The sequence below is a fragment of the Poecilia reticulata genome, chromosome 16, assembly GCF_904066995.2.
Source record: "Poecilia reticulata chromosome 16, P_reticulata-male-v2, whole genome shotgun sequence".
NCBI lineage: Eukaryota > Metazoa > Chordata > Actinopteri > Cyprinodontiformes > Poeciliidae > Poecilia > Poecilia reticulata.
Window position 1 is genome coordinate 1,299,631 of NC_088845.1, and position 11,250 is coordinate 1,310,880.

At 41.0% G+C, this 11,250-nt stretch overlaps 1 protein-coding gene across 3 annotated transcripts; it reads left to right on the top strand.

Annotated features, from left to right (window-relative positions):
- The first annotated feature begins 88 nt into the window (after positions 1-88).
- On the top strand, positions 89-11,250 carry LOC103477519 (hemicentin-2-like). 3 transcript variants are annotated; one of them, XM_081616789.1, is made up of 6 exons: positions 89-355; positions 462-540; positions 627-744; positions 3,866-4,201; positions 5,049-5,312; positions 8,967-11,250. In XM_081616789.1, the coding sequence occupies exons 3-6, from the start codon at positions 687-689 to the stop codon at positions 9,071-9,073; spliced, it is 765 nt and encodes a 254-aa protein (XP_081472915.1). In that variant the 5' UTR covers positions 89-355; positions 462-540; positions 627-686; the 3' UTR covers positions 9,074-11,250. The 3 variants fall into 3 exon arrangements, with proteins under 3 accessions (XP_081472915.1, XP_008428900.2, XP_081472916.1); XM_008430678.3 differs by lacking the exon at positions 462-540 and having other exon boundaries at positions 91-355; XM_081616790.1 differs by lacking the exons at positions 462-540; positions 8,967-11,250 and having other exon boundaries at positions 91-355; positions 5,049-5,577.

Genomic DNA, 11,250 nt, shown 5'->3' on the forward strand with positions numbered 1-11,250 from the left:
TTTCCGACTAAACATAATTTAACACGACTGTTGCTCTTCATGACTAAACTTGTTAATGTGAGGATTTTCCAGTTTTTAGTCATTAGATGTTATTTTTTGAAGGTAGGCGTTAACGTGTTAAACAACATCCTGTTGAAGAGCGAGTGGTGGTCTACACCTCTGCAGCGCTCAGCAACTACCAGACTATCAGCAATAAGTCAGTTGTCATGGAAACATGTCACCTTGAGGCGGAGCGACGGAAAACGGCGTCCAGAGGAAGAGTAAATGTGTGAGAGCTCTGGTTTCAGCAGAGCTCACTTCAGGAGACCGTCGCTGAAATCCTGACAGACAGAAGGACGACTGACCAGCTCAGCAGGTGAATAATCACCACATGCATTTTTAAAAGTTCAGACTTTAAAAAACAGGGAGCAGAAACTTTCCTTTATTTTTCTTCCTGTTTTTTTTTTGTTTGTTTACAAAAGACTTTTGGTGCAAATCAGACAGAAGAAGCCCACAAACGCTTAATTTGGACAGAGGAAAGGGGCTTTGCTGAATGCAAAGGTTACCACATCCTGTTTGGGTCTTTTTCAGGTATTTTCAGTTTCATCTGATAAACTCCGTCTGAAATCCTCCGTGTCTCTGCACAGGTTTGGAAGTAAAAGCCGGCTGAGTGAGCGGTCTGCCAGGAAGACGGAGCAGCAGGAAGCATGCAGGGTTTCAGCCGCCGAGAGAAGATGTTGCTGCATGTCTGCTTCATGGTCTCAGGTAGAAACAAACCTCAGCTCAGCAGCAATTCATACGTCCTGCACTTCAGCAGATTTAAATAAAGAGGCGTCCTTGTTTGTCAGCAGAGTAATGTCATTTGTTTGTCTGATGCACTGTAAAAAGAGAAAACTTCAGGAAATGTCCAAGTTTTGGACTTTAACTCAACAATTTCATCTTTGGAGAAGATATTAATTATGTAAAATTAATATTAATTAATTTTACATAAAGTAATATTATGTAGAATAATATTAATTTATTAATAAATTAATATTAATTTATTTATTAAATTAATATTTAATAAATATTAATTTAATATTTATTAAATATTAAATTAATATTTAATAAAATATTAAATATAATTAATTAAATTAATATTTAATTAATTTAAATTAATTAAATATTAATTTTTAAATTAATATTTAAAAATTAATTAAATATTAATTAATTTTTTAATAATAATTATTCAGAATTATTATTCTGAATAATTTCAGAATAATTCCTGAAATTATTCTAGTGTTTAGTTTTCAGTTCATTTATCCAACAGTTAATGCTAAGAGATTCCTAAACCCTTTAAATCTAATTCAATAAATGCAAAACTTTCCTAACAAATTCAGACACCAACTCCAAAAGTTGGTTTTCCTGCTTTTCACAACAAAAGTAAAAAAAAACAAAACAAGAAAAACCTTAGACATTGAAATACTGAGAACTCAATAAAAATGTAAAAAACTACATCGCTTTTCTGGATTCATTAAATTGTTTCAAGTTTTCACAACTTAAAATATGTTTTAAACCAAAAGAAGGAAGTTTGTGTTTTTAACTTAAGAGTTTCAGAGAGAAAACCGCAGCAGGAGTTTCTCTCAGAGACTTCAACATTCATTTTACTTGTAGTTTCTGTTGTTTTGCTTATTTTTGAACATTTAAAATGTCTTTAAAAATACGTTATTACTGAAAATGGTCTGAAACCAACAACATTATCACAGTTGGGCTTGGCAGCCTGAGCTTTACGGTTTGTCTGATTTCTGCTTGTTCGTGTGTTTACGGTGTTTATGGGAGAGAAGACGTTTGGAATAGTTTGAGGCTTTAGTGGTGCCACAAAATGCAGGAGGTGTCGTGTGACGCCGAGGCGAACGGAAAGCTCGTTAACCACCGGGCCCCAAACGCACCACCAGCCCGCCGGGCCAGTCCCAGTCTGACCTGCTCTGAACCGCAGTCCAACTCCAGCAGCAGCAAACTTATTAAAGTGATGATGTATGAATGATGATGCAGTGGGATTGTCTGTCCATGTTATTCTCTATGGGAAGATATAACAGTCATAAATAACTTATTTACATTCTACCGATAAGTTTGAATTTCAAAAACTATTAAAAAAACAACAAAAAATGCCTCCTAACTAAATAAATACAGCAGAAAAAGCATTTTATTGGTGATTTTTAAGTCTTTTAATCCTACAGATGTATCCAGAGTTTCATTTAGTCCTCAGCTGAGGCAGGCGGCCATTAAACAATGCAGCTGTGGTTAATTGAAAAATGCCACAGAAAAAATCTCCGTCCCACTTTGTGTTTCCTTTCCTGTTTTTCACAGTTTTTCTTCCTGGATTCATTTTTGACTCCAATAGTCTGATGCAGACCTCGTTTGTTCATATTTTCCCTCCAAGGAGTCAAAATGTCCGCGTTAAAGTCATCTCACCACTTGCCCAGACTTTCTGAATGAGTTTCTTTGGTCTTTGGGTTTGTTTTAGATTCTTTATGTGTTTTAAAATAATCAGTGGAATCAAAACAACATAAGAATAATGGGAGAGAACAGCTAACATTAGCTAATGTGAGCTAACGTGAGTTAACATTAGCTAACGTGAGTTAACGTTAGCTAACGTGAGTTAACGTTAGCTAACGTGAGTTAACGTTAGCTAACGTGAGTTAACGTTAGCTAACGTGAGTTAACGTTAGCTAACGTGAGTTAACGTTGGCTAACGTGAGTTAACGTTGGCTAACGTGAGTTAACGTTGGCTAACGTTGGCTAACGTGGGCTAACGTGGGCTAACGTGGGCTAACGTGGGCTAACGTGGGCTAACATTAGCTGGCAGCCTGAGGAGAAGTGAAGACTGGAGTAATGTGAACTCTCCATCTTGGAAAGAGTCGAGCTGCAGCTTTCTGCAGTTTGAATGCGATGCACTGCAGATTTATCAAAAAATAGTTAACAAGGTCGTTAATATAATCCACCTAAGAGAAAAACATGCAAAATGGCTTCCAGTTCACACAGTTTAGCTACAGCTTTTAAAAGATTTAAACAGATTTGAGCTAATTACCTGGAATAAAGACCAAGAGATGCGAAACTTTCTAAGATTAGAATGAAACTAACATTATATAACTGAAATCTTTCTGATTTCAGGAATATTTTCAGAGATTCAACTGTAAACAGTTTAAATTTAACCATAATCTTGACAATTTTAAAAACCTCAGAGGATTTAAAATGATGGGATAACTGGATTTAGATGTGTAAAGTACCCCGAAAGGGTACTTGCATATTACTTAAAAATAATGGGTCAGACATAGAAAATGTTTTATTCACTATAATCTGCATAAATATCAGAAATTATGCTGAAGATTTAATCTCTAGACTTCTTCACTGCTGATTTTCTTCAATCAGGTTTTATTTCCAAACATTTTCTGCTCTGTTTTCTCCAGCCTGCTGGGGGAAAGTCAGGTCCTGCTGAACTCTGACCTTTAGAAACTGGCTCCCAGGATGAGTGTTGCTCACCACAGGATGCTTGATCCACGTCAGTTCAAACCAAACCGACCCAGAAACAGATGAAACCTGTTTATTTCCACTGCTGGTTTATTTCTCACCATGTTTACGCCCTCGTTTCCTAGTAGAGCTCTTCTGCTTCAGCTGAACAGGAAGTTAGCAGCTCTAGCTGCGGTCACCGCTAATAGCAGAGCTAATGTTTAGCTTACCATTTTAGCTAACTTTGAAATAACACAGGTAGCTTTTCCGAAATTAGCTTTCCCAGACAATTTCCGGAGCTCTAATATCCGTGGCTGTTTTGTTAGCCTTCAGTTGAGTAAAGATGTGTCTTTTACAGGTTTGTAACCACCGCTGCTCTGTCTCCGTCCTTGTCTCTCAGCTTTCTGTGGTGGTTTTCCAGCTGCCACGGCCGAGTTCTCCCTGCAGCAGCCTGCGGTGGTCGCCGGCCCGCTGGGCCAGGACGTCCTGCTGCCCTGCCAGCTGCTGGACTCCCAGCATGAGAAGCTCCTCAACCAGCCCGTCCTGTACTGGGAGGTCGACGGGAAACAGCTCCCGTTTAACGAGAACAAAACCTCCTCCAGTTCCAACAAATCCATCGAGCTGAAGGAGGTGCGGTGGTCCGACGGCGGGACGTACGAGTGCAAACTGTCCATCAGAACCAACAAGAGAGGAAGCTTCAGGCTGAAGGGGAACAAAACCAGGCTCATCGTCCACGGTAGAGTCCCAACCTCTGCTGCCTGTTTGCTTCCAGCAGGATTTTATAGAAATGATGAGTTTAAACGAAGCTGACCGAGCAGCCGGGCGAATTACAGACAGAAACATGAGAATGTAGAAAATAGATTCATGGTGTCCTGAATTTAAGACTCAGAAAACCAAACTCAACCATCTGCTAATGAATTGAAGCAGGGGTGCACAACGTGCGGCCCGGGGGCCATACGTGGTCCTTGGACTTATATTTGAGGGACTCAATCTGCAGCTCAAGACTGTCTTTAAACTTTTTATTTCTAATCATGGTAAAATTAATACAAACATGATTTTCTTACAATGGAAAACATTAAGTACAACACAAGCTTTTCAAATTCAATTAAAAATTTTATTTGAAAAATAATGTGTTTGTCAAAGGAGGGAAGTTAAATGTTAAATTAATTCAGATTCTTCAAAGAGTTGTTGCAGATAATAATGACTGTTGGCGTCTTATAAGTAGAATCATATTTATCCAGATCAACTTGTTTAATTTATTAAACTCGGCTGAATATAGCAAACATTTTGAAATAAAATGAATCAAATCCTGTTTTAATAACACAGAATAAATTCGACCCTTTGAATCTAGAATGAATAAAATTACTTTTCTACAAAAAGAAATTAAATCTGACGACTTTATTTGCTCAATTTTAATTTGGGGGATTTTGACTCAACCATTTTGGATAAAAAGTTTGTACACCCTGAATTAAGATTTAAAGCACATTTTTAAAAAAAATCCTTTACATCTTTTTACCTGAATCACAGAGAAAACAGAAGGAATCAAATGAAGTTCGTCTTAAAAGCGTCATGTGTCATTTCAGACGCCATGACCTTTAACCTCTCCAGCCAGAACGACTCCCTGCTGCGCTGTGAGGTCACCGTGTCGCAGGATCCGGGTTTGGCTCTGACGCTGAGCAGAGACGGCTGCGTCGTGCAGAGCTCCGCCCCCTCAGAGCGCCGCGCCGCCAACGGCACCATCACTCTGTCTGCCACCGTCGCTCTGAGCGGCAGCGGCCAATATGGCTGCCAGCTGAGGCTGCAGGACGTCCTGATGACCAGCAGCAGCTTCCACACGCAGCAGGCGGGTAGATATCAGCTGCAATGCGTCAAAAGCAGAAGAATAAATTCATTAAAGCTACATGCAGGTCATACGTTTCTGTTTTAAATGAAAACCCAACGTCGCCGCAGTAACCAGGATCATTTTCACTTTTCAACCAGCAGCTGGAAAAGATGCAGCGTCAGCATTTTTTTATTCCTGCTGAAATGGACATTTTTACAATTTCTGTGAGCCGTAGTTAAATTCCCAGCATGCCGCAGTTCCAGTTGTTTCTGTGAGCTGTAGTTAAATTCCCAGCATGCCGTAGTTCCAGCTGTTTCTGTGAGCTGTAGTTAAATTCCCAGCATGCCGTAGTTACAGCTGTTTGTTTCTGTGAGCTGTAGTTAAATTCCCAGCATGCCGCAGTTCCAGTTGTTTCTGTGAGCTGTAGTTAAATTCCCAGCATGCCGTAGTTCCAGCTGTTTCTGTGAGCTGTAGTTAAATTCCCAGCATGCCGTAGTTACAGCTGTTTGTTTCTGTGAGCTGTAGTTAAATTCCCAGCATGCCGCAGTTCCAGTTGTTTCTGTGAGCTGTAGTTAAATTCCCAGCATGCCGTAGTTACAGCTGTTTCTGTGAGCCGTAGTTAAATTCCCAGCATGCCGTAGTTCCAGCTGTTTCTGTGAGCCGTAGTTAAATTCCCAGCATGCCGTAGTTACAGCTGTTTCTGTGAGCCGTAGTTAAATTCCCAGCATGCCGTAGTTCCAGCTGTTTCTGTGAGCTGTAGTTAAATTCCCAGCATGCCGTAGTTACAGCTGTTTGTTTCTGTGAGCTGTAGTTAAATTCCCAGCATGCCGCAGTTCCAGTTGTTTCTGTGAGCTGTAGTTAAATTCCCAGCATGCCGTAGTTACAGCTGTTTCTGTGAGCCGTAGTTAAATTCCCAGCATGCCGTAGTTCCAGCTGTTTCTGTGAGCCGTAGTTAAATTCCCAGCATGCCGTAGTTACAGCTGTTTCTGTGAGCCGTAGTTAAATTCCCAGCATGCCGTAGTTACAGCTGTTTCTGTGAGCCGTAGTTAAATTCCCAGCATGCCCCAGTTCCAGCTGTTTCTTTCTGTGAGCTGTAGTTAAATTCCCAGCATGCCGCAGTTCCAGCTGTTTCTTTCTGTGAGCTGTAGTTAAATTCCCAGCATGCCGTAGTTACAGCTGTTTGTTTCTGTGAGCTGTAGTTAAATTCCCAGCATGCCGTAGTTACAGCTGTTTGTTTCTGTGAGCCGTAGTTAAATTCCCAGCATGCCGTAGTTCCAGCTGTTTCTGTGAGCTGTAGTTAAATTCCCAGCATGCCGTAGTTACAGCTGTTTGTTTCTGTGAGCTGTAGTTAAATTCCCAGCATGCCGCAGTTCCAGTTGTTTCTGTGAGCTGTAGTTAAATTCCCAGCATGCCGTAGTTACAGCTGTTTCTGTGAGCCGTAGTTAAATTCCCAGCATGCCGTAGTTACAGCTGTTTCTGTGAGCCGTAGTTAAATTCCCAGCATGCCGTAGTTACAGCTGTTTCTGTGAGCCGTAGTTAAATTCCCAGCATGCCCCAGTTCCAGCTGTTTCTTTCTGTGAGCTGTAGTTAAATTCCCAGCATGCCGCAGTTCCAGCTGTTTCTTTCTGTGAGCTGTAGTTAAATTCCCAGCATGCTGTAGTTACAGCTGTTTGTTTCTGTGAGCTGTAGTTAAATTCCCAGCATGCCGTAGTTACAGCTGTTTGTTTCTGTGAGCCGTAGTTAAATTCCCAGCATGCCGTAGTTCCAGCTGTTTCTTTCTGTGAGCTGTAGTTAAATTCCCAGCATGCCGCAGTTCCAGCTGTTTCTTTCTGTGAGCTGTAGTTAAATTCCCAGCATGCCGTAGTTCCAGCTGTTTCTGAGAGCCGTAGTTAAATTCCCAGCATGCCGTAGTTCCAGCTGTTTCTGTGAGCCGTAGTTAAATTCCCAGCATGCCGTAGTTCCAGCTGTTTCTGAGAGCCGTAGTTAAATTCCCAGCATGCCGTAATTCCAGCTGTTTCTGAGAGCCGTAGTTAAATTCCCAGCATGCCGTAGTTCCAGCTGTTTCTGTGAGCTGTAGTTAAATTCCCAGCATGCCGTAGTTCCAGCTGTTTCTGTGAGCTGTAGTTAAATTCCCAGCATGCCGTAGTTCCAGCTGTGTTTCTGTGAGCTGTAGTTAAATTCCCAGCATGCCGTAGTTCCAGCTGTTTCTGTGAGCTGTAGTTAAATTCCCAGCATGCCGCAGTTCCAGCTGTGTGTTTCTGTGAGCTGTAGTTAAATTCCCAGCATGCCGTAGTTCCAGCTGTGTTTCTGTGAGCTGTAGTTAAATTCCCAGCATGCCGTAGTTCCAGCTGTTTCTGTGAGCTGTAGTTAAATTCCCAGCATGCCGTAGTTCCAGCTGTGTTTCTGTGAGCTGTAGTTAAATTCCCAGCATGCCGTAGTTCCAGCTGTTTCTGTGAGCTGTAGTTAAATTCCCAGCATGCCGTAGTGACAGCTGTTTCTGTGAGCTGTAGTTAAATTCCCAGCATGCCGTAGTTCCAGCTGTGTTTCTGTGAGCTGTAGTTAAATTCCCAGCATGCCGTAGTTCCAGCTGTTTCTGTGAGCTGTAGTTAAATTCCCAGCATGCCGTAGTTCCAGCTGTGTTTCTGTGAGCTGTAGTTAAATTCCCAGCATGCCGCAGTTCCAGCTGTTTCTGTGAGCTGTAGTTAAATTCCCAGCATGCCGTAGTTCCAGCTGTGTTTCTGTGAGCTGTAGTTAAATTCCCAGCATGCCGTAGTTCCAGCTGTTTCTGTGAGCCGTAGTTCCAGCTTCCCAGCATGCCGTAGTTCCAGCTGTGTTTCTGTGAGCTGTAGTTAAATTCCCAGCATGCCGTAGTTCCAGCTGTTTCTGTGAGCCGTAGTTAAATTCCCAGCATGCCGTAGTTCCAGCTGTGTTTCTGTGAGCTGTAGTTAAATTCCCAGCATGCCGTAGTTCCAGCTGTGTTTCTGTGAGCTGTAGTTAAATTCCCAGCATGCCGTAGTTCCAGCTGTGTTTCTGTGAGCTGTAGTTAAATTCCCAGCATGCCGTAGTTTCAGCTGTGTTTCTGTGAGCTGTAGTTAAATTTCCAGCATGCCGTAGTTCCAGCTGTGTTTCTGTGAGCTGTAGTTAAATTCCCAGCATGCCGTAGTTCCAGCTGTGTTTCTGTGAGCTGTAGTTAAATTTCCAGCATGCCGTAGTTCCAGCTGTGTTTCTGTGAGCTGTAGTTAAATTCCCAGCATGCCGTAGTTCCAGCTGTGTTTCTGTGAGCTGTAGTTAAATTCCCAGCATGCCGTAGTTCCAGCTGTTTCTGTGAGCCGTAGTTCCAGCTTCCCAGCATGCCGTAGTTCCAGCTGTGTTTCTGTGAGCTGTAGTTAAATTCCCAGCATGCCGTAGTTCCAGCTGTTTCTGTGAGCTGTAGTTAAATTCCCAGCATGCCGTAGTTCCAGCTGTGTTTCTGTGAGCTGTAGTTAAATTCCCAGCATGCCGTAGTTACAGCTGTGTGTTTCTGTGAGCTGTAGTTAAATTCCCAGCATGCCGTAGTTCCAGCTGTTTCTGTGAGCTGTAGTTAAATTCCCAGCATGCCGTAGTTCCAGCTGTGTGTTTCTGTGAGCTGTAGTTAAATTCCCAGCATGCCGTAGTTCCAGCTGTGTGTTTCTGTGAGCAGATGAGCGGCGCCGGTACTCGGAGCCGTGGTTCCTCTACGCGGGCCTCCTGCTGGTACCGGCCCTGGTCCTGCTGGCCGTGGTGGCGGCCATGTTGCTGTGCAGATGAGCTCTCCGGTCCTCCAGGTGGGCCGGTTCTACTGGACGCCACGCAGCTCTTCAGGTGGGATCCACATCCCCTCGTTTCCATGGCAACCGGGACCGCAGGATCAGAACCGTTCTGGATGTGAACCCCGGCCCACTCGTCTCGGTTCCTGTTCTTCTGAACTCACTTCTGGTTTCTGCGAAACTGTTAGATTAAAACTGACATTATGAACTTCAAACGTTTCAAACGTTCTGGTTGGTTTCACGGTGATGTTCATTTTTTTATTGAATTAATTTTTGTTTTAAGCAAAAATCATTTTTATATTTTTAAATTTTGTGTATTTGTTATCTTCGTTTATTGAATATCTTTGTGATTTTTTCTTGAATTGTGCTGCACAGTCAAAGTTTTAGCTACTGGAGCTTCAGTCTTCAGTTTTCCAGCCCCACAGCATGATACTGCCACCTCCATGAGTCCCACTTTCGTTCTTTCATAAGTTTTTCTGTTGTTGTGGTGAATCAGCCCCATTTCTCTCTCGGTTCACATAAACCAATATTTTGGTTTATGTGATAAAGAGAAAATGTGGGTGTTCATAAGCCTGTCACTATTATACATTTTGCTGAGCAATAAATTATCTCAAAATTATTATGATAAACAAAAACATTGTTTGAAGACAGTTTTAAACTGATGTAATGACATAATAATGCAAGAACATCCTGACAAAAATAAATGCACTTAACTTTCAAAAGAAAATTTAAAACTGGAGCAAAATAAAAACAAAAATAAAATGGATTCTCAGTCTCCGTTATGAATAAATGCACTTAAATAAAAACTAAACAATATAAAAACCAAAGTGGAAATAAAAACTACATTCAACCAAAAGAGTGCAGATTATTACTATATTTATCCTTCAATAATCAATCAATCAATTAGATTTAGATAGAGAAGGTGGGAATATCCGACTCCCTGACGCTGCAGTTCACTCCTCCTGACTCTAGGGGTCAGTGGAGTTCAGCCGTTTTCCATCAACAGAAAGAGAAAATGGCAGGAAGAAACGATAAAATAACGTCAATATTGTTCATTTATCGTGCGATTAATTGTTTATGTGACAGGCAGGGTGTTCATTTTTCAAAGTCATACTTTAATCACTTTATCAATACATTTATAAATATCAGCGTTAAAAAATACACATTTACTTAACAGGTTTCAAATTAAATATTTAGTTAAGTTTAGTTAAGCAAATATTTATTTTCCAAATGTAACATTTAATTTCTAAACTAAATATTTAGCTCAGGCCTAAATATTTAATTTGAAAGCTAAATATTTAGATTGTTAGCTACATATTTACCTCACAACTAAATACTGAGATCCAATGCAAAATTTAACTCAAATGTTATTTTTTTGGAGATACATATTTAGCTAGAAAAATGAATATTTATTTGGAAGCTAAATGTTTAGCTTCCTAACTAAACATTTAAATTGAAAACTAAATATAGTTTTCATACTAAATTTTTAGTTTGTGAATTAAATATTTTCTTCACAATGCAGACAATTATAAATATGACTTTGAAAACATTATTTTCTTAAATAAACCAAATTATTGTGGTTAATTTTTTACAGTTTTACTTTTGACCTGAATCTCTTTTCTCTCAGTTTTGGCCTCCAAACATTTAATGTTTATTTTTCTGCTGCTTAAATTCTGCAGAAACTCAGAGCTCAGAAACTTCCTGCTTTCCTGGAAACGAAACAGCAGATGAGTCACCCTGAGACTCTGCGGCGGTTCACGGCTGCCAGACGCTCCCCGACCCACATCCCCGGCCCCCGACCTCTGGCCCTGACCTCTGACCCCTCTGGCATGCGCTCACACACATGTAACCAGGCGCATCGTACAAACAAGAGGAACAATGAACCAACAGTGGCTGTAAACAGGCAGATTTTGATTTAAAATGTTTGGAAATAACTGAGCGCTAAACAGTGCTGTAGTACTCGAGACCGGTCTTGGTCTCAAGACCATTTTTTGATGGTCTCGTCTCGGAATCGACCGCATTTGGTCTCGGTCTTGGGCGTTCGGCGTTTTATTTCAAGACCGGTCAAGACCGCATATGTAAAAATATCACTAATCGTACAGCATACTGTCCAGTTTATTTGTTAACATCTTTGTTTTCGGTGGGTGCAAAACGCACCGATTAAAATCCAAGCAATTA

Coding starts and splice junctions, on each gene's coding strand:
- LOC103477519 (XM_081616789.1), top strand. CDS start 687: ATGCAGGGTTTCAGCCGCCGAGAGAAGATGTTGCTGCATGTCTGCTTC. Junction 745..3,865: donor TGTCTGCTTCATGGTCTCAG/GTAGAAACAAAC, acceptor CTTGTCTCTCAG/CTTTCTGTGGTGGTTTTCCA. Junction 4,202..5,048: donor AACCAGGCTCATCGTCCACG/GTAGAGTCCCAA, acceptor GTGTCATTTCAG/ACGCCATGACCTTTAACCTC.